Source organism: Budorcas taxicolor, chromosome 18, assembly GCF_023091745.1.
Source record: "Budorcas taxicolor isolate Tak-1 chromosome 18, Takin1.1, whole genome shotgun sequence".
NCBI classification, from domain to species: domain Eukaryota; kingdom Metazoa; phylum Chordata; class Mammalia; order Artiodactyla; family Bovidae; genus Budorcas; species Budorcas taxicolor.
In genome coordinates, this window is record NC_068927.1 from 61,274,572 (window position 1) to 61,297,365 (window position 22,794).

Consider the following 22,794-nt stretch of genomic DNA (forward strand, 5'->3'; position numbering starts at 1 on the left):
TAGTTTCATGGATTAAAATCTTTATAACCTCCTTAGCCTGCTTGATATGACAGGGAAGAGCCTCAATCCATCCAGTAAAAGTATCTACCCAAACTTGTAAGCAAGAATATCAATTAGCTTTTGGCATATGAGTAAAATCAATTTCCCAGCCCTCTCCAAGATACTTTCCACTTCGTTGTAATCCAGATATTGCTAGCTTCTCAGTCTTTGGGTAATGTTTCTGACGAACCTCACACCTTTTGATAACGTTCTTTAAAGTTTTCATTACATTTTTACCTTCAAACAATCGAGAAGCCATCTGGTAAATACTCTCTGCACCCAAATGAAAATTCTGTTGTAAACCCTTAAGAATTTTCCATTGAGCACTTTCAGGAATTATTTATCGTCCATCCTCAGACTGTAACCATCCTTTATCTGTAATCTTTGCTCGTCTTTTTTCATATCTTTCTAATTCTTCCTCAGTATATTGTGGTTTTTCCTGTTCCACAGGATCTGTCCAGATCAAAGGCATCTACAGTGAAGGGGTTTAATAAAGTGTCAGCTTTTCTGGCTTGACAGTCAGCCAGCTGATTACCTTCAGCTGCTTTACTCCCATCCCTGCTGTGCCCTTTGCAATGCAAAACAACTACTTCTTTAGGACAATATATAGCAGTTAAATGGAGAAGGCAATGGCACCCCACTCCAGTACTCTTGCCTGGAAAATCCCATGTATGGAGGATTCTGGTAGGCTGCAGTCCATGGGTCTCTAAGACTCGGACAGGACTGAGCGACTTCACTTTCGCTTTTCACTTTCATGCATTGGAGAAGGAAATGGCAACCCACTCCAGTGTTCTTGCCTGGAGAAGACAGGGACAGTGGAGCCTGGTGGGCTGCCATCTATGGGGTCGCACAGAGTCAGACACGACTGAAGCGACTTAGCAGCAGCAGCAGCTTAGCAGTTAAAAGTCTCTCAATCTCTTTGAAATGCTTAATACGTTCTCCTGTTGCTGTTTTAAACTGTCTTTCTTTCCATATTGCAGCATGAGCATGTAAAGTCAAATAAGCATACTTAGAATCCATGTAGATATTTACTCGCTGCCCTTTGCTTAACTCTAGAGCTCGGGGTCAGAGCCACAAGCTCCGCTAACTGAGCACTGGTTCCCTGGGGGAGAGATTTTGTTTCTGAAACCTGTTCAGCAGTCACCACGGCGTAACCTGCTTTATGCTTTCCATCCCGAACAAAAGAACTGCCATCTGTAAATACTTCCTTGTCAGGATTGTCTAATGGGGTATCCATTAGATCCTCCCAAGCTGCATAGTTTAAAGTTAGGAATTGGGAACAATCATGATCAGGTGTTTCATTTGCCTTCTCAGGAAGGAAAGTGGCAGCATTTAAATGTCCACAGACTTTAAGTTTAGTTACTGGTCCTTCTAACAACAGTGACTGATACTTAAGAAGCCTACTGTCTGTCATCCAAATATTAACCTTAGAATTTAAGATTCCACTCACATCATGAGAAGTCAGGACAATAAAATTTTGTCGATTAATTATTTTAAAAGCTTCAGGTGCTAATAAAGCCGCTGCCCCAATAACTCTTAGGCAGTGAGGCCAACCATGTGAAATTACATCTGATTTTCTGCTTAGATAAGCAATAGTTTGCTGGTGAGGCCCTCAGGCTTGTGTCAAAATTCCCAAGGCCATACCTTTTCTTTCAGTGACAAACAAATTAAATCCTGACCCTGTAGGCAAGCTCAAAGCGGGAGCTTGCAGGAGGGCAGTCTGAAGAACCTTAAAAGCCTTTTGAGTATCTGGAGACCAAAGCAGTTTGTCTGTTTGGGCCTGCTAAATTTCAGCTATAAGTTTATATAAAGGCTGGGCAAGTTCCCCATAACCCAGAATCCAAATATGACAGTAGTCTGTGATTCCCAGAAATCTTTTCAATTGTCTTAAAGTCATAGGTAGGGGATGATTTAGTATGGATTTAATTTTCTCAGGGCCTATGGCCCTAGTCCCTTCTGATATGATTAGGCCCAGATATCTAACAGATTGTTGACAAAGCTGAACCTTTTCTCTTGATGCCTTATAACTGCAGCCTGCCAGAAAGTTTAAGAAATCTGAGGCTCCGGAACAAGCTTCCTCTGTCTCAGCACAGAGCAAAATATCATCTACATATGGTAACACGACTGCTTCGGAGCTGTTAAAGTTCTGTAGATCCTGTGACAAACTTTGTCCAAATAAGTGAGGACTGTCACGAAATCCCTGGGGCAAAACTGTCCAGGTTAACTGAGAAGCTGGCTGCATAGGATCTTCAAAGGCAAATAGAAATTGACTTTCCTCCGCCAAAGGCACAGAATAGAAAGCATCTTTCAAATCAGTTACTGAGAAATATTTGGCTCGTTCAGGAATTTCAGACAATAGAGTATAAGGATTAGGCACCAAAAGGTGTAAAGGAACTATAGCCTCATTTATTATTTGCAAATCTGGAACTAGTCTCCATTTCCCATTTGATTTCTTTATACCCAAAATAGAGTTGCATGGACTGTTATAGGGAACTAATAGTCCTGCTCCTTAAAATTTTCGATGATGTGTTTTAATCCTTCCTTTACCTCAGGTTTCAGTGGATAGTGCTTCTTATGTGGAAATAAGTGGGTCTTTGAGCTTGACAACTACAGGAATAGCATTTTGTGCTCGACCCACAGATATTCCATCAGCCCATACTCTAGGATTACATTTTGTTCAACTAAAGGTAGAGAAAGGGAGGGCTCCATATTTATGAAAGCAGAGGCATGGACCTTGTTCAGTATATTCCTCCACAAAAGGGGTGAGGTAGACTCTGACACAATCAGAAACGCGTGTGAAAATAGCACAGAATCTCAGTTACAACATAAAGAATAACTGAAATAATACCCTTTGGCTCGTCCAGACAGTCCTATTATGGAAGCGGATTGGGAAGGATGTGGGCCACGGGCTTCAATAAGCACAGAGGAAGTTGCCCAGTATCTAAAAGGAAATCGACGGATTGGCCCCCCACAGTTACTAATACCCGGGGTTCCTCAGGTGTAATTAGGACAGGAGCTTGTGTGGGGACCCCCGGGCACCTTCAGTCCTGATTGTCTTGAGAGTCTGACCCCAGGTGTCATTATAACAACACAGTATTTTAAGAGAAACCTCCTTTTAGATTTTATAGGGAAGGAAAAAAATTTCGCTAGTTTGTTTCCTCCTTCTGCTTAAGAGAGAGAAAAATGTCTGACACTTGCAGCCTATTTCCTCCATTTGGAGACCCCTGGCCTTCCTGCTGGTTACCCTCTCCACATCTTGTAATAAAATAGACATATTTTCAACTGTGGTTTTACGAAAGACATGAATTGTGTGTATGTGTTTATGTGTGCACACACAAATGGATATTTCTTGTCTCAGCTCTTTACCAGAGAATGACGGAGGTATGACATTAGATCTTGTGAAATTAAAGGCATTTCTTTGAGAAATGGAAAAATAAAAGAGCATTTAACATGATAAAACCAACAAAATGCTTCATTCTTTCCTTTCAAAAAATGAAAAAAAAAGAAAACCACCTAGTTTAACTGGTTAGTCTAATGGTCTGTTTTCTCCATTTTCGATGATCAGTGAAAAAAAAGTGAGCTGTGAGGTGATATGAAGATGTTTCCCTCAGGTCCCTTTGTGACTTTTCTGTGCAAATGAGGAAGGATGGGCTGGATTGACCTGGAACCTTCCAACAGAGCCTCTCTCTTCATAATGAAAAAGATTGCTCAGATCCTATTCCCAAGCTGACCCCTTACAGTGTTTGTTGTACAAATGGATAAATATATACAATTCTGTATTTTAAAAATATTTTACTGCAGTCATATAATAAAGAATTACCTGCTTGGTATCAGTTTGACCCAATCTTGAAATAAAAGTTTCTTTTGCTCAGATACATGACAGATGTTCCTGGTCTTAAATGGGATGGGCATTAAGGACAAACTTGGCCCAATTGCCCTTCAGCCTCCCATTTCATTATTCAGTTATACCTGGTTCTCTTCACTCAGTTCAGACCTTCTCATAAACGGGCCTGAGGGAGCCCACTTGTAACATGCAGATGAGAGACTAGACTGGAATCTCTGAGCGTGAGCAACGCTGACCCCTGAAATGATTAGCTAATTGGCTGTGTCTCTGTGTGTGGCAGTTCTGGTTTGAAGGGAGTTTCTGGTGGTAATGAGAATTTTAAATAGATCCCAGTCCTCCCTGAATGAAAAACGAAAAGGAAAACTAGGATGGAGGCAGGATCACAGGCTCAGAATTAGATGACTTCTATGAATAAGGCTAAATCTGAAGGGAGTTTTTTTTTTTTTTTATGTCCTGACATTCAGACCTCCACTGGCTTTCATTTGTTCTTGGGTCAAAAGCTTGACTCCTTACTGTTTCTCCACAGCCGTCTGTCAAGCTCAGGGCCCTGTCAGTGTCTCCAACCTCATTCTGGGAGTTGACCCTTTGCTCGTGGTTCAGCCTATCCTGGTCTCATTTACCTTTTCTCTGTTTCCAAATACCCAAAACATTTCTGTCTGACATTGTAGTTCCTTTTCTCACCTTCAGGTCACCGTGCCTCAGGCCCTTTGTCACCCTTCAAGTCTAGGCTCAGAGAGGTCTCTCCATCCCCTCCTAACAGTCTCTCTCATGTTACCCAGGTTTATTGCCTCTGTATCAGTTGCCATCAGCAGAAATTAATGCCCTTCTTCATGGGTTATTTTGAGTCCTTCCTGGTTCCCCTTTTTTAGGGCTCATAGTATTCCTCTTGCTGGCGACGGAATGAAACACCAACACTGCAGAGTGGTTTGAATCTTTACATTTTAACACTTGCTTCTTACAGCTGCTTTATTTTATATCCCTTGCACAACAACCTACAGGGCAAGCTGCCAAGCACTATGATTCAGAGACTATACAGTGCGCAGGTGCAGGGCGAGATAACCTTTACCTTGACTTATTTACTGCAGCTAAGACTTTGTTTTGGGGAACTTCCTTATCAACTTAGAATCCGTTTTGTCCCAGGGTCTGTTCCTTTTGAGGAATCAGAGAAACATCCTTGTGTGCAAGAAATGTTCTTTTCCCACGGGAACAAACAGGATTCTTAGCTGAACATCTCGTTTGCAAGAATGTTCAGCCCTTGTTGAGAGTCTCATTTGCAAGCACTTCTCAACCTTCTTTATACTTTGTTCCCTACATCTCCCCCTTTCTTTTCTTGTAGATGCTGAATAAGCGCTTGAATACGCAAAGCTTCTTCTTTCAATTGTTTCCCTTTTTGCCAGCGCAGGTAGACTATAAAAGCAATAAAACATAAAGCAGTAATTAACAAAGTATTCACAAAGAATGTTGTTAACAATGTAGATACATGCCCTAAAGGATTAAGGTTATCTAATCCTTCTTGAAGACTCTTCAGTATATCAGAACCAAGAATATCAGGCAGCGTCTTACTAAAAGTTGACAATATAGTTTGTTCCAATTCTATAATTTTAGCAGTTAAATTCTGGTGTCCCACCAAAGACCTTTTCACCTTTTCTTAACCCTCACTCATATTAAAGGGAACAGGGGTTACACATAGGTGAGATGAGTTCCAATCACATTTTAACACACTCTTTGTAGCTAACACAGTCACTTGATTTCCTAACCAGGAAACAGTGTGTTGTAAATTCAATACATCAGTAGCCAATTGAGCGTCCAAATCATGCTGTTGTTGCCACAATAAATGAGCATCTTTATGCCATTCCCTGACAAAATCAGCAGTCTGTATACCCTGATGCAAAGCAAGACCTGCTACAGTTGCTGTTGCTGTTACTGAAGCCATGGCGAGAATTGATGCGATGACAATGCCAAGCATTCTTGGAGATCGATGGAGAAGAGTTTGTACAGCATTCACAAGATGAGTAACAGCAAAAGAGTCCGACCGAGGTCGAGTAAGATTAACAGGCAACCAAAGTTCAGTCCGTGCTTTCACAATGACCAAAGAATAATTACTGGAATGGACCATCTTGTTTTCAACATTTTCCCACCAGGAACGATTTATACATTGAGTCAAGTTACAATCAGAACATGATATAACTCCCAAAATTTCATTCCAAATCCATTGCCCATACAGTAAAGAATAAGGAAATTTTACACATGCTGTAGCAGAGTAAGATTTATTAATATGCAAATGAACTTGAAATGGCCCCTTAGGATCATTAATATTTAAAGTCAAGTTTTCCGTCCATATAGTAAGGTCACCTGACACTGCCCATAATTTCCATATATCTCCTTGTAATTGAGGGTGCCCATCCATTTGCAATTGAGGTGGAACCAATGCAAAATGTTGCCATTTTACAGTTTCATTTCCTTGACCATTCAGGGTGCCATTTATGCGATGCCGTTTTAAAGATCGATTAGACCATTTTTCTAAAAATTCTCCATGAGTAGGACTCCAATCTACAATTACATGATTTGAAAAATTCATAACTAGACGAGGGTCATGATCCCTGCAATGTTCCCACTCCAGATGTGATAAAGATGCTTCAAAAAATGAAGCAGGGCAGAGCGACATATGTATCCTCTTACTCTTATTTAAATAAGACTGCGAAGTATTAAAGCCACGAGAAGAAATGAGCACAGTAAAAACTGCAAAGTGTTGTCCCCTATAATTAACTCCCCAAGTATTATAAGAATGATGTGAGTGTGTTTTTGTAGACAGACCAAAAGAATGCCCTCCTATACATAAAGGAATACCTTCAGCTGCTATAGTAAGATTAGTAACGTTATAATTTTGTACATGCTGGGATAATTGCTCAATCCCTCCACAATCAGGTGGAGGGAAAAAGTTAGTTTCATTAGTACAGACTTGGACTTCTACTTCACCCCAGGACACCGCCCGCACCAAAGGAGGATTAGGGATATAGGCCCAATAGGTATAGTTTGCGGCTTCCACATACATTACCTGACAAGTTACCACTGCCATCATGGCCAACAAAAGATTAGTAGGATTCAATGGTTGTCCTGCTTTCTGCAGTGTTTTCTCAGCTTCTTGAGTCAATTTCTTCAACTGTCCCCATGCCGGTGGACCTGCCTCTCTTGTCACAAAGGTGAAAGTCCTCTGCATTGACAGTTCCTGAAACGGGTGCACGATTGGGTCGCTCATCCTGCAACTTCACCAATCTCAATGGAACCCAGATCCTGGAATTATTTACAGAAATAAAAGCATACCCTCGCCCCAAGAAATGAAGTACTGCTGGAATCCATCCCTTTATCTCATCCTTATACCATACCTGGGAATGTTTAAAGCTTTTTGTCTTCTTTTCTGAACTGCCAAAATGCTGTTCTGCTGTAGTAATCTTACTTTTTCTCCAGACATTCAAAAAGTTAAGAGTTAATAGTGTTTTATTTAATACATCCCTTGGTGATATCACACCTTTTTTCCTCTTTCTTATTTTTTCAATGTATTCTTGAAGAGTCCGATTAGCTCTTTCAATTATAGCTTGTCCTTGACTATTATAAGGAATACCAAAAGTGTGCTTAATATGATATTGTTCTAAAAATTGAGATAATTTAGAGGATTGATATGCGGGAGCATTATCAGTTTTTAATTCTATAGGTATGCCCATAATAGCAAAACAAAGTAGTAAATGAGTAATAACAGAATCTGCCTTTTCTGAACTTAAGCTGTAGCCCATTGAAAATGAGAATAAGTATCTATAGTATGATGAACATATTTCTGTTTACTGAATGAAGAAATAAAAACAACATCCATTTGCCAGATTTGGTTAGATTGTAGTCCTCTGGGATTTACTCCAGGAGGGGCAAAGGGCAAAATAAATGGTGCACATATGGAACAAGAACGAACAATGCGTTGAGCTTGTTTTCATGTTAAAGAATAAGTTTTTTGTAACCCTTTAGAATTAGTATGATGTAAGCAATGTTCTTGTGTTGCAGACTGTAAAGGATAAAGTAGGGCATCTATATTTGCGTTTCCTTGAGATAATGGTCCGGGGAGAGAAGAATGAGCTCGAATATGACTAAAAAAGACAGGGTTAGTTCGCCTAATTAACAATTGTTGAACCTGAAAAAATAATTTATCAATATTAGTTTTTAAAGTTACCGGTAGAGTGGCTTCAGGAAGATAAGTACATGAGAAGACTGCATATTTAGAATCAGAAACAATATTAATAGGAATACCAAAAAAATCCTGTAATGCCAGACAAATGGCCCAAAGTTCAGCAGGCTGCACAGAAGAAAAGGAATGTGGAACAACTTTAGAAGTAGTATCAGTCCAATAGCCAGCAGTATTTTTATTGGCATCTGTAAAAATAGTTTTTCCTTCAACTGGAATATTAGATATAGGAGATATACAAACCATTGATGTATGTCGAAGAAAATTTATCATTTTAGATTGAGGATATTGATTAGAAAAAGTCCCTGAATAAGATGCAAGAGCTATCTGCCAATTTTCATTAAACTGTAAGCAATTAGAAATCTGGGTGGAAGTAGGTTGAGTAATAATTGTTTGAGGGTCACTTCCAATTAACTGGGTAATACGGCCTTGACCTTTCAAAATAAGGAAAGCAATTCTATCCAGATAAGTAGTAAGCTGTTTTGTATAGTTATTGGGTAAAAATACCCATTCAATCAACCCTGCAGATTGAGCAATAACTCAAGTAGGAGAATAGGGAGTATGGAACACTATGAAATATATAGGTTGATCCTGTTGTAGATAAGTAAGAAACCCTTCATTCAACCGTTGCTCTACAAAGTGTAATTGCTCTTTTGCTTGAGAAATAAGAGATCGAGGACTGTTAAGAGCAGTATCACCCTCCAAAGTAGAAAATAAATGACGCAATTGATGTGTAGGAATCCCCAACATGGGACGTAAGCAGTTAATATCACCCAAAAGCTTCTGAAAATCATTAAGAGTTTTCAAATTATCTCATCTAATTTGGACTTTTTGAGGTTTTATTCTTTGTCATTCCAAAATAGCACCTAAATATGAAATAGGAAATTCAGTTTGAATTTTTTCGGGAGCAATTTGGAGATTAAAATCACTTAAAGCTTTCTTCACATGAGTAAAAAATTTATTTTGTTCCTCTTTACTAGGAGCTGCCAATAGAAGATCATCCATATAATGATAGAGAAGACAATTAGAAAATTGTTGTCTCACAGTAGTAAGAGCACGATCAACAAACTCCTGACAAAGTGTAGGGCTATTAATCATTCCTTGAGGCAACACTGTCCATTGATAACGTTTTACGGGCTGCCCATGATTATACACTGGAATAGTAAAAGCAAATTTATTTCTATCTTTTATTTGCAAAGGAGTATTAAAAAAACAATCCTTCAAATCTAAAACCATCAAAGACCAATCCTGTGGAATCAAAGCAGGAGAAGGGAGACCTAGTTTCAAAGCTCCCATAGGTTCTATACATTTGTTAACTTCCCTTAAATCAGTCAACATTCTCCATTTACCAGATTTTTTCTTAATGACAAAAACAGGAGAATTCCAAGGAGACGTAGAAGGTTCAATATGGCCAGATTGAAGCTGTTCTTTTACTAATTGTTCTAAAGCCTCGAGCTTCACTTTTGGAAGCGGCCACTGCTCAACCCATTTAGGGACATCAGTTAACCATTTCAATGGGAGAGCTGGAGGAATTTGAGCAGTGGCTACAAGTTTTCCGACGAGATGGTGAGCGTTGTTCCTAAAGAAAATAAAAGATCTCTTCCCCAGATATTAATAGGTATATTAACAATGTAAAAAGAAATAAATACTTTGTTTCCACTAGACAATTGGCATGACAAAGGTTGAGTGCTTCTCCACACATCTGCTATTGATCCTAAACCTGTTAAAACAAGAGGACTTTTTTTCTTTTTTCCAGTCATTAGGCCACTGCTGGAGAGAAATAACCGAAACATGTGCTCCTGTATCCACTAATCCTTCAAACTGTTTACCTTCAATAATCAGTGACATTAAAGGACGAGAGTCATTAATAAGCATTTCCCAAAATATACTTTTTCCCTTACTTCTAAAACCACCGACTCTCTCATTTGAATATGAAGAAAACGGGTGATAAGGTAACAAGAGAAGTTGTGCAATCCGTTCCCCTGCTAGTAAAGAAAGAGTTTGTGATGTAGAAACCATAATTAAAATTTCCCCGACATAATCAGAATCAATTACTCCTGGGTATACAATCAATCCTCTTAATGTTGCACTACTTCGTCCCAAAATTAACCCAAAAGTTCCTCTTGGTAATGGGCCAAAAACATTAGTCCATAATTCATAAATACCTCCTCCTGGGGATAAAAGAACATTTTCAGCTAATGGAAGATCTGCAGCTGCACTACCTAATGTAGCAGCCTTCAAATCTGAAATCATCATTTGAGCACCATTCGAGGAAATTGGCTGTCGAGATTGGCACTGACCTGTGCAGGAAACTGGCAAGGAGCTCCCGGTATTGTTCCTGGGCCCCAGGAGCTTAGGCCCACTGGGAAGTTTCCCGACAAAGGGGCTCTTAAGGGATTCCCTTCCCGATCAGTTTTAGATTTACACTCCTGAGTCCAATGCTTTCCCTTGCCACATCTCCTACAAAGACCTGAGGGCTGTCGCTTTTCTGGCAATCGCTCATTTTTTGGCTCATTTTTTCGTCTCTTACAATCTTTTTGAAAATGTCCTGGCTTCCCGCAATTAAAACAGTTTCCTCCCCTCTGAGGTTTCACAACCTTTGCCATAGCTGCTGCAAAAACAGAAGCTTGATGTTCAGTTCCTCCAGCTCCAGAGCATGCTCTTATAAACTCAGCCACAGAAGCCCCTTGTCCTTTTAAAGGTCCCCAAATCCTTTTACATTCTGGATTAGCATTTTCATATGCCAATGTATCAAGCAAAATTTTTGAGATCTCATCCCGACCGACTGTTCAACAGCCACCCGAAGGCGGGCCAAAAAATCTGTATAAGGCTCATTAGGACCTTGTATAGTTTTCACAAAAGACGGTTGAGCCTGTCCAGTAGGTACCACTTTACGCCATGCCCTTAAGAAAGCCTGACGCACCTGTTGTAATTCCTGATCTGTGTACTGGGCTTGTTCCCTCAAGGCTCGATATTGCCCTTCTCCCATCAACTTACCTTCTAAAGGACCTTGTGGATTTTGTCCCTCATTAATCCTAGCTTGTTTTCGGGCTGCTTCTTCCCACCAACTATGAAGCTGTAACCATTGAGATCCTTCTAAAACAGCTTGAGCTATAGATTCCCAATCAAGAGGAAGAATTAATTTAGAAGTTCCCACATTCTCTAACATTGATAATACAAAAGGAGATTGGGGACCATATTGAGAAACAGTGGCCTTAAGATCTTTAAAAAATTTATATTCCAAAGGCATATATTGAACATTAATCATTCCCGCCCGTGCATCATGCTGACGTATAATGGGAAAGAGGCGAGGTGGATCCACAAAACCTCCAGGGGGCGCTGGAAGATCATCATCATCATCGTAGAACATAGTAGCAGGAAATGTAAATCGCTGATTCTCTCTCCCTACCTCAGCCTTGTCGGCAGCTACTGGTAATAGGGATGCGTAGAGTGGTGCAGAAGATTTAACAGCCTTGGAAGTTCGCTTTTTATTTGATAAAACCTTCTGAAAGGCAGTAGTCATTGCCTCTACAGAATCTGAATCCTCCCCAGAACTTACATCTCTATCTGACTCAGTGGATGAATCTTTACTATCATCTTGAGTGGAGGCCAAGATGAAGCCCCCCTTTCACCTTCATCTTCTTTCTCCTCACTCATAGGCATATCTTCATACAGGGGATCTTGCTTTTTAAGAGAACATGAGATGGCCTCACTATCAGCAGCCATTAATTTTAAAGCCTGCGTTATAGCGCTACATAGAGTCCACAGCTTTAAAGGAATCACATTTCCTTTTTGATGCTGCCTTCTTAACTCTTTCTGCACCACTTTCCATTCCTTCAAATTTAGCTATACTTCTGTTTGATATTGAAACCAATAACAATGCTGCTCTATAAGACAGAATAACTCACTCAAGTGGCGAGTAGACGTTTTAATTCCTATAGAATGCAGGAGCCCCTTAACCAGCTCCATATATTGTGACTTTAAAGACGGGGAATTCCCCATAGTTTTTTCTTTTTCTTTTCTATTTTTTCTGTTCTTTTTCTCTTCTCTTTTTTCTGTTCTTTTTCTCTTATTTTTCTTTTTCTCGAAAGTCCCCCTTTCAGCGTTTCGCTCCGGGGTGCTCACCCTTTTGGATTTTTATTCTTTTCTCTTTTTCTCGAAAGTCCCCCTTTCAGCCTTTGCTCCGGGGTGTTCACCCTTTCGGATTTTTATTCTTTTCTCTTTTTCTTGAAAGTCCCCCTTTCAGCCTTTGCTCCGGGGTGTTCACCCTTTCGGATTTTTATTCTTTTCTCTTTTTCTCTATTTCCCGAAAGTCCCCCTTTCAGCCTTTTGCCCCGGGGTGCTTACCCTTTCGGTTCCGTCGAGCCCCACGTTGGGCGCCAGATGCTGGCGACGGAATGAAACACCAACACTGCAGAGTGGTTTAAGTCTTTATATTTTAACACTTGCTTTTTACAGCTACTTTACTTTATATCCCTTGCACAACAACCTACAGGGCAAGTTGCCAAGCACTATGATTCAAAGACTATACAGTGCGCAGGCGCAGGGCGAGATAACCTTTACCTTGACTTATTTACTGCAGCTAAGACTTTGTTTTGGGGAACTTCCTTATCAACTTAGAATCAGTTTTGTCCCAGGGTCTGTTCCTTTTGAGGAACCAGAGAAACATCCTTGTGTGCAAGAAATGTTCTTTTCCCACAGGAACAAACAGGATTTTTAGCTGAACATCTCGTTTGCAAGAATGTTCAGCCCTGGTTGAGAGTCTCATTTGCAAGCACTTCTCAACCTTCCTTAAACCTAGTTCCCTACACTGGGCAGAACATCTCGTTTGCAAGAATGTTCAGCCCTGGTTGAGAGTCTCGTTTGCAAGCACTTCTCAACCTTCTGTATACCTTGTTCCCTACACCTCTTCTTCCCAATGTGGCTGCAGTACCGGTTACTGGAAATGTCTGTAGATGACAGGACTATGGGTTGGGCTGAATAATCCTCAGGGAAGACCAAGAGAACAGGGCAGGTGATGAAGATGTTTCCCATGTTCTGGACATTTCAGCTGTAATTGATCTTTACCCCATGTGACTACTTAATTACTCAAAAGATGAGCCAAGAAATATAGGAAGTCCTGAAAAGCCCTACAGAACTGGTGTCCTCAAGCAATGAGCTAAGATGTCCCCATGTTTTGTCTGCTGGGTTTCATCCTCTGCAGCCCCCAGATCTAAGCTCTGTCCAGCCAGGATCAGTCACCATCGTGGACAGCAGCTTTGCCATCTAGGAGTTCATGTGCTCAGTGTCAGCGTTGTGATTTCAGTGCACTGAGAATGAGCAGAAATCCAAAACCTAATGGGGTAGGAAGGAGACGCTGCCCCCCGCACCCCTCAAGAGCTAGAATATTTTCAAAGTAGGTGTGGGTGGAGAAAACAGAAGAGAGTGAGACCTGGAGACCCTTCCTTTGAGACTTCCTCATCTCAAATGCCTTTGTACGTGGACTCCATAATGTCCCCAGGTGGTGGCAGACTTTTGCAGGAGGGCCAGTCTCTTGATTTTCATACTGCATGTGCAGTGTCCTTTGGGTGGTAGCTAGTGGGCACTCCTCTTGTGACCCCCTTTGCCAGGAAACCCCTGTGCGCTTTAGTCTTGCTTAGTCCAGTCATGAGGGAGGAGAGGTAGACAAATGGGGAAAGTGGAGGGAGCCTGGTGGGGTCTGCAGGATGGCTGTGGAAGTACTTGGGGGCATCAAGGTGAGCCCAGTGAATGGAGTGTGCACCCATCCCAAGTGTAGTTTCAGGGACAAGGGGTGTGTGGATCTGCTGGAAGAGAATGTCTTCGTTCCAGGCTGGAGCACCTGGAAGCAGGTTTGTTGGAGAGCCCACATGGAGTGGTTTGAGGTTCTACTGCCTGAGCTTGTTGTTCCCCAGGACAGCAGTGCTGAGCCTGCACAGGTTTGATTTCACAACTCATGACCACATGTGAGCAGCAATCAAGAACGTAGAATTCAGCCAAGAGAAGTCTTTTCCACTGTTAGAACTGTGGCCTGGGCTGAGCTCATGGGCAGCTGTGGGTGTAGGAGGATGGGAGCCTTGGGCTTGAGGGGCTGGTTCTAGCAGGTGCCCCCAGCATCCACTCCACGCCCTGGCTTTTGTTGGCTCTTGTAGCAGGCAGGCACTGTAGAGTAACGGAAAATCTCAGGTCATTTTTTGCATCAACTTTGGTATCATTGTGTACTTGGGGTTGCCAGTGCAGAAAGGTTCATGTGCATTTGGGAAGATACCAAGAGAATCTGGAGTGTTTCCTTGGAAGATGCTGAGGTCTCAGTGGGCCATGTGCATCATTGGAATTATCCCTCTTTTTCATAGTCTTTGGAGATTTCGATGTTTGACCTGGATCACTCACTGTAAATGAAAATATGGTGTCCTGTGTCTGTGGATCCTTGGGTGTCCTCTTTTGTATTTTGCCTCATGCATGAGCTATCAGGGCTTGGGATGCTTTTTGTTTGTATAAGAGGGTTCGAGGCTCATTATTGGCTCTGGACACTCTGTTGGACACCATGAAAGTCTGCAAGTTTGTTTTGAGTCCCACTGGGAAAATAGGAGTTCTAAGGTTAAGATCACAGAATGCTTGTTATAAGGTGGTCCTGCTTGGTAGGAATCTCTGGGCCCAACCTGAGAAGAGTCATAAAGTCCTGTGACGTCGGGGAGGATGGCTCCAAAAAATCAGAGAGCAGCGATGTCACAGTGATCTGTATCCTGGAACCTTGTCCTCTAGAAGATGCAGCTGCACATGTCTTGCTGCCAGGCTGAGTTCTATGCACTCCTGTCCCTCCCAAAATAAGCACACATACAGCACAGTACAGAAAACACGGAATCTTAACTGCATTGTTGGTGGTAATGTAAATGGTACTGCTATGTTGGAAAATAAAATGGAAGTTCCTTAACAAATTAATATAGAACAGGCCTACAGTCTGTCCAACCCATTTCTGACAGATATCCAAAGGAAAAGCAATCAGTTTTTCAGGGATATGTCCACAGTCCCATAGGTGTGACTGGACTTGCAGTAGCCAAGGCATACATATAGCCCAGATGTCTCTTGACAAAAGAATAGATTACAAAAGTGTAGTATAGAAATACTTATTATATCCTGTATATTCATGAACTGTTTTTTCTCTGTATATAAATGTAAAAATCAAGGATCCTGCATCTATGCCAGAATGAATGAACCTAGAGAACAGTATGCCAAGTTAAATAAGCTTGACAACGGAGGACAGACCCTATGTGGAAATTAGAACTGTCAAACTCATAGAGCCATCGAGTAATAAGGCTTTACCAGGAGGTGGGTGGAGGGGGAAATGGGGCACTGGTAGTGAAAGAGTAGAGATTTTCCGTTGTAAAATAAGTAAGTTCTGGGGATCTGAGGTACTGCATGCTGCCGGTAGTGCTTCTATATCCTTGAAATTCACCCAGAGGGAAATAATACAGTGTAGTCATAGGTGGATGTGTAACTTCCTCGACTATAATAATTTTTCAGTGTATGAGTCTATCCCATGATCACTTTGTACACAGTACATTTATACCAGTTTTGTTAGTTACACCTTAGTAAGGCTGGGAAAGAAAGAGTTGGGGAGGCGATGATTTTCTCTTCTGAATGGTGCTCAGTCCAGGCTTCACGTTTCATTGATGATGCATTTTGCATACACATGTGCTGGAGTCCAGCTCCAGCAGCCAGGAAATCATCCTGAAGAGATGAGCGGTGTCGGCAGAGAATGATGCAGCCTCTGACTCAAGGTACGGGACTGCATGTTTATTTTAAGCTTCAGGTTCTGTTTTATACTTTGAGAAAAGCATTAGGGCAGAGGTTTGGCATTTTCAGTTTCCCCTCACCCAGATTTATTGTCTCCATAAAAGATTGTTGCCCTTCAAACAGAGTTTCTGCTTCAGCGATTCTCTCAGAATCCTGTTTACTTTAACGTGTGATTACATTGTAACTCATGCTTATGTCTGGACTGCAAACCAGATTCCTCAGTTTATTTCTTATCGTTCTAAATCCTGTTTGCCCTTAGCATCCTAAGCTCACTATCGCCTAAAAAGGCTTCTAGCTACTAATATCTCTGAAATTCCGAATCTGTATAAGCTATACTAAAACATGCTAGCACTACCACATTCCTTAAATTTTTAGCTTCTAACTATTCTTCAGTTCAGTTCAGTCGCTTGGCGTGCCCGACTCTTTGCGACCCCACGAATCGTCGGAGCATGCCAAGTTTCACTGTCCATCACCAACTCCCGGAGTTCACTCAGACTCACGTCCGTCGAGTCGGTGATGCCATCCAGCCATCTCATCCTGGGTCGTCCCCTTCTCCCCCTGCCCCCATCCCTCCCAGCATCAGAGTCTTTTCCAGTGAGTCAACTCTTCACATGAGATGGCCAAAGTACTGGAGTTTCAGCTTTAGCATCATTCCTTCCAAAGAAATCCCAGGGCTGATCTCCTTTAGAATGGACTGGTTGGATCTCCTTGCAGTCCAAGGGACTCTCAAGAGTCTTCTCCAACACCACAGTTCAAAAGCATCAATTCTTCGTTGCTCAGCCTTCTTCACAGTCCAGCTCTCACATCCATACAACACTACTGGAAAAACCATAGCCTTGACTAGATGGACCTTAGTCAGCAAAGTAATGTCTCTGCTTTTGAATATGCTATCTAGGTTGGTCATAACTGTCCGTCCAAGGAGTAAGTGTGTTTTAATTTCATGGCTGCAATCACCATCTGCAGTGATTTTGGAGCCCTCCAAAATAAAGTCTGACCCTGTTTCTACTCTTTCCCCATCAATTTCCCATGAAGTGATGGGGCCAGATGCCATGATCTTCGTTTTCTGAATGTTGAGCTTTAAGCCAACTGTTTCATTCTCCTCTTTTACTTTCATCAAGAGGCTTTTTAGTTCCTCTTTACTTTTTACCATAAGGCTGGTGTCAGCTGCATATCTGAGGTTATTGATATTTTCCCGGCAATCTTGATTCCAGCTTGTGTTTCTTCCAGTCCAGCGTTTCTCATGATGTACTCTGCATAGAAGTTAAATAAGCAGGGTGACAATATACAGCCTTGACACACTCCTTTTCCTATTTGGAACCAGTCTGTTGTTCCATGTCCAGTTATAACTGTTGCTTCCTGACCTGCGTACAGGTTTCTCAAGAGGCAGGTCAGGTGGTCTGGTATTCCCTTCTCTCTCAGAATTTCCCACAGTTTATTGTGATCCACACAGTCAAAGGCTTTGGCATAGTCAAAAAGCAGAAATAGATGTTTTTCTGGAACTCTCTTGCTTTTTCCATGATCCAGAGGATGTTGGCAATTTGATCTCTGGTTCCTCTGCCTTTTCTAAAACCAGGTTGAACATCAGGAAGTTAACACTTCACGTATTGCTGAAGCCTGGCTTGGAGAACTGTGAGCATTACTTTACTAGTGTGTGAGATGAGTGCAATTGTGCGGTAGTTTGATCATTCTTTGGCATTGCTTTTCTTTGGGATTGGAGTGAAAACGGACGTTTTCCACTCCTGTGGCCACTGCTGAGTTTTCCAGATTTGCTGGCATATTGAGTGCAGCACTTTCACAGCATCATCTTTCAGGATTTGAAACAAATCAACTGGAATTCCATCACCTCCACTAGCTTTGTTCGTAGTGATGCTTTCTAAGGGCCACTTGACTTCACATTCCAGTATGTCTGGCTGTCAGGGAGTGATCACACCATCGTGATTATCTGGGTCGTGAAGCTCTTTTTTGTAGAGTTCTTCTGTGTATTCTTGCCACCTCTTCTTAATATCTTCTGCTTCTGTTAGGTCCAAACCATTTCTGTCCTTTATTGAGCCCATCTTTGCATGAAATGCTCCCTTGGTATCTCTAATTTTCTTAAAGAGATCTGTAGTCCTTCCCATTCTGTTGTTTTCCTCTATTTCTTTGCCTTGATCGCTATAAGGCTTTCTTATCTCTTCTTGCTATTCTTTGGAACTCGGCATTCAGATGCTTATATCTTTCCTTTTCTCCTTTGCTTTTCACTGCTCTTCTTTTCACAGCTATTTGTAAGGCTTCCCCAGACAGCCATTTTGCTTTTTTGCATTTCTTTTTCATGGGGATGGTCTTGATCCCTGTCTCCCTTACAAGGTCACGAACCTCATTCCGTAGTCATCAGGCATAGTTCATCCGATCTATCAGATCTAGGCCCTTAAATCTATTTCTCACTTCTACTGTATAATCATAAGGGATTTGACTTAGATCATATCTGAATGGTCTAGCGGTTTTCCCTACTTTCTTCAATTTGAGTCTGAATTTGGTAATAAGGAGTTCATGATCTGAGCCACAGTCAGCTCCTGGTCTTGTTTTTGTTGACTGCATAGAGCTTCTCCATCTTTGGTTGCAAAGAATATAATCAGTCTGATTTCGGTGTTGACCGTCTGGTGATGTCCATGTGCAGAGAGTCTTCTCTTGTGTTGTTGGAAGAGGGTGTTTGCTACGACCAGTGCATTTTCTTTGCCAAACTCTACAATTCTTTGCTCTGCTTCATTCTGCATTCCAAGGCCAAAGTTGCTTGTTACTCCAGGTGTTTCTGACTTCCTACTTTTGCATTCCAGTTCTCTATAATGAAAAGGACATCTTTTTTGAGTGTTAGTTCTCAAAGGTCTTGTAGGTCTTCATAGAACCGTTCAACTTCAGATTGTTCAGCATTACTGGTTGGGGCATAGACTTGGATTACTGTGATATTGAATGGTTTGCCTTGGAAACGAACAGAGATCATTCTGACGTTTTTGAGATTGCATCCAAGCACTGCATTTCGGACTCTTTTGTCGACCATAATGGCCACTCCATTTCTTAATTATTCCTAAACCCTAAGTTCAGCAAACTTCCTTTGCCATGAACATTTCCCTCACAGATAGGTCTCAGATGACAATCCTTCCCATGACCTCAAGCTGCATCCTACATGCTCAACCTGGAACACTCTTTGTAAAGATCCTTGAACAAATGTCAATGGTTAACTTTATGGATTATTCTCTGGGCACAACTGCAGAAGACTTTGTGCCTTCTCCTGCTCCTCTCAAGGACAATAAGCACCTTAACATTCTTTCAGTCAACTTAACTGAGGAAAGCAGAAACAAGTCACAATCACAAGACCTAACTCCTTCATCCCGGGTCCGTGACTGCGGGACAAGGAGAGGGGGTTGCGGCCGTGCCTCCATTTTCTCAGTAATGCCTAACGCGGCTCCCAACACACGTGTTTTGTACCTTCTGACCAGAGATTCCCCTTCAGGTAGTTTGTGTTGGTCCACAGCTCAAGAATGTTTAAGATGGCCCAGTTGATTTCAGTCTGGATCCCTCACTGAGCATCAGGACTCTTGAGTCCTCTGAGTCCTGAGGGCTGAGATCTGGGCTGAGGAGGGGGTGCTCTGTTCTGAGTCGGGATGGATCAGGGCCTGTTGTGTGACCTGAAGGCGATTGCCTGGTCAGTGGAGGTGCCTCCTGCAGCTGTGTACATGAGGCCTCATCAGGAGGGGAGTGTGATCCGAGGGAAAGTGTGGGAAAGTTCCATGTTGGTCTCTCTGTGGAAGGTGACTGTCCTGAGTCCCTCCTGAGACAGTGGCCACAGGGGGACTGTCTGTTCCTCTTCATGAGGGCTTCCCTGTGTGTGTGGTTGGGGCTCAGGAAGGGTGCTGGGGTCCAGCCCCGGTGGATCCAGGGTAATTCGAAGCGGGGACAGAGTCGGCGATTGATTTAGAGAGTGATAAGGAAAGAATGTTGTAGATAAGAAAATAGAGGAGAGAAAGAGGCTGATATTCCTTGGTTTACCTAGTAAGCCAATAAAATCCCAGACAAGGAGTTTGCCGTGTTCACGGAAGCCACAGGTGCCCTCCCGGTCTCCTGAGGGAGTGAAGACACAGAACGTCTTCCCATTCAGGTCTTAGAAATCCAGGCGTTAAGTGAACGTGGGGAGCCTCTATGCTCCAAGGGATCAGCCAGAAAAAAAGAGTAAGTGAGAGTAAAAAAAGACACAGGGTGACCAAGCTTCTTCTAGCAAGGCCCGTTACTTTTATTTTCAAAAGGGACTTCTATACCTTTCCCACAAATGATGTTGTGTACATTATCTTCTGGCCTTGGAGGCCTGTGAACATTTTATGACCCTCTTTTGATAAAGGCTGTTCAACCAGAAAACTTATTTTCCCTTGAAATGTTTTTTCTTTATATTTCTAATCTATGTCAGCCTCAGAAAATGTTAAACAGAATTACATTTCTCACGGAGCAAAAGTGCAGTGAGTTACAAGAAAGAACCAATTAGCTCAGAAGTCTGATGTGGTTAATTTCAAGGCTACACTTGTTTTTCTTACATTCCAACTATGTTAATTAATGCAGTCCCAGGTGCACAGTGGATAAGAGATATGGGAATTTAGCAACAAGCATTGGCCCAATAATGAAATCCTACACCAGGACTACTCTAAGAACTTTTAACTCTTTAAAAGGCTCTATATTTTAGGCTTCCCGTGCCTCTCACAGCTGGGAGGCTGTGAACAATCATATGTGTAGCTGTAAGAGTCTGGATAAACCTGCCCAGCAAGGTAGAATGCTAACAGAGGGGGTTTGATTTGAAATATTCCTCTCATGTCCAGGAGACGTATTAGCTAGAGCCCTAAGTTGATTTTTCCAGAGAACGGTGGTCGGGGATAGCCCTCTGTTGATATCAGAAGAGTTAGTGAAAGGCATGAAATAGTAAAACAGACAGATTCTGGTTTTGGGATAGATGCTCGAGAAGGGGGTCCCCTCGAGACCTGATCTCGCCTTTGCCCATCAGGCCTTTTCCTCATGACCTTTGCCATGGGCGGGATTCCCCACGCTGGCTCCAGGCAGAAGGGGATGTGTTGACTCTAAGCATTAAACAGCATGTTTTCAACTTTCATGATAGACCTCTGAAGACTCGTGTTGCCTGAGGAAGCCCTGAAGGAAAGAAAAGGAGTGAGGCATGGCTCTTTCTCAGGTAAGGTCATATTTAGTCTGTCCTTCCTGAAATGCCCTTTTCTGGACTCGCTAATTGTGTCTGACTCTGGAGTGTCCAGTGTGACTCCTGTACACGCACACTCACCCGGGGCCTTCCCTCAGATCCTGTCGCAAACTCACCCGGGGCCTTCCCTCAGGTCCTGTCGTCGCCACCTAGATCCCGTCTCCCCATGGCCCGGTGACTTGTCACTTGTGAGGAGGCTCCCCTGGTCACCGTCCAGGGCAGGGCTTCTCACCCACAGGTTGGAGATGGGGTCTCAGTGCTGTTGGCAGCAGGGATTGCTTAGGGCCTATCTGGATGAGCTGTCTGCTCTGTCAGTCAGGGTAAGGAAACTGCACGTGAAAGTCAGGTGTTAGTATGCACAATAGCTGGTTAAATCTGGGAATCAGATCAATTGAGCCTGTCCTTTCCCTTTTGTATATCTTGACATCCTTGTGAATATACCTTACATATATATACATAAAGAATTATTTCTGAGTACTGTGTTCTGTTCAGTTGGCTTATTTGTCTGTTTTTATACCAGTACCACATCACCTTGATTACCTTGTAATAGGTGTTGAAATAGAAAGATGTCCATCTTCCTTCTTCAAGAGTTTTGCTGTTTGCTCTTTGAATAGTTCTGTGACTTTCATGATGTTTTATTCTGCTTCTCCGAAGATTGTCATGGCAGGTTTGATAATGAGTTGATTGGTTGATTGACCCTTTGTGTGGTTATTAAAGAATCTTTTATGATATTACATGTTTCTTTTGTAATCTCTATGATTTTTACTGATGAAACTTTGTCATGTGGGAAAGAAGATACATTTACTTCTTTTTCAGTTTGGGGACCTTTGATTTCCTTTTCTCATCTAATTGCTCTAAGGGTTTCAGTGCTTTGTTGAAGTGTAGTGTAGAGTGTGCGTCCTTGAGGAAAAGCTTTCATTCTTTCCCCATTGCTGTGCTCTTTTCATAATGGCATTTATTATGTTGATAATGGTATAATTTATTGTTTTTAGTTTGTTGAGTGTTCCATCTCGAAAGGTTGTCAAATTTTTGTCAAACGTTTTTTTCTGCATCGAAATAATCCTGGTTTTTTTTTCCCCTTTAATCTGTTAATGTAGTGTGTCATATTAATTGATTTTTGTATGTTGACTTCTCCTTGCCTTACATGAATAAAATCCACTTGGTTATGGTGTCAGATCTTTTTATTTAGTTATTTAAATTATTTTAATTGAAGGATAATTGCTTTACAGAAGTTGTAGTTTTCTGCCAAATATCAAAATGAATCAGCTATAGGTATACATATGTCCCCTCCCTCCCATCTTCTTCCCTATCCCACCCCTGTAGGTTGTTAGAGAGCCCCAGTTTGAGTTCCCTGAGTCAGTCAGCAAATTCACATTGGCTCTCTACTTTATATATGGTAATGTAAGTTTCCATGTTACTCTCTCCATACATCTCACTCTCTCCTTCCTCCCCTTCCCCCTCCATCTGTTTTCTGTGTCTGTTTCCCCAGATCTTTTTAATATGTGTTGAAGTTGGTTTGCAAGTATTTTAATTTTGCATCAGTATTCATCAGGGGTATTGGTTTCTAGTTTTCCTTTCTTGTGACTTTGGGAAATCAGCAAACTATTAGAATCATACTTGCTTCATAGAATTAGCAAGATTAGTGGTAATTCTTTTGTAAATGTTTGGTCG

The 22,794-nt window shown here is 41.8% G+C and overlaps 1 protein-coding gene across 1 annotated transcript in view; it reads left to right on the forward strand.

Moving 5' to 3' along the window:
* LOC128064124 (zinc finger protein 91-like) overlaps nt 1–22,794 on the forward strand; it is a 46,210-nt gene that overhangs the window by 6,353 nt on the left and 17,063 nt on the right. Inside the window, exon 3 of the mRNA XM_052656918.1 lies at nt 21,028–21,099. Coding sequence (XP_052512878.1) covers nt 21,085–21,099 — 15 coding nt within the window. The 5' untranslated portion in view covers nt 21,028–21,084. The remainder of the gene's footprint in view (nt 1–21,027; nt 21,100–22,794) is intronic.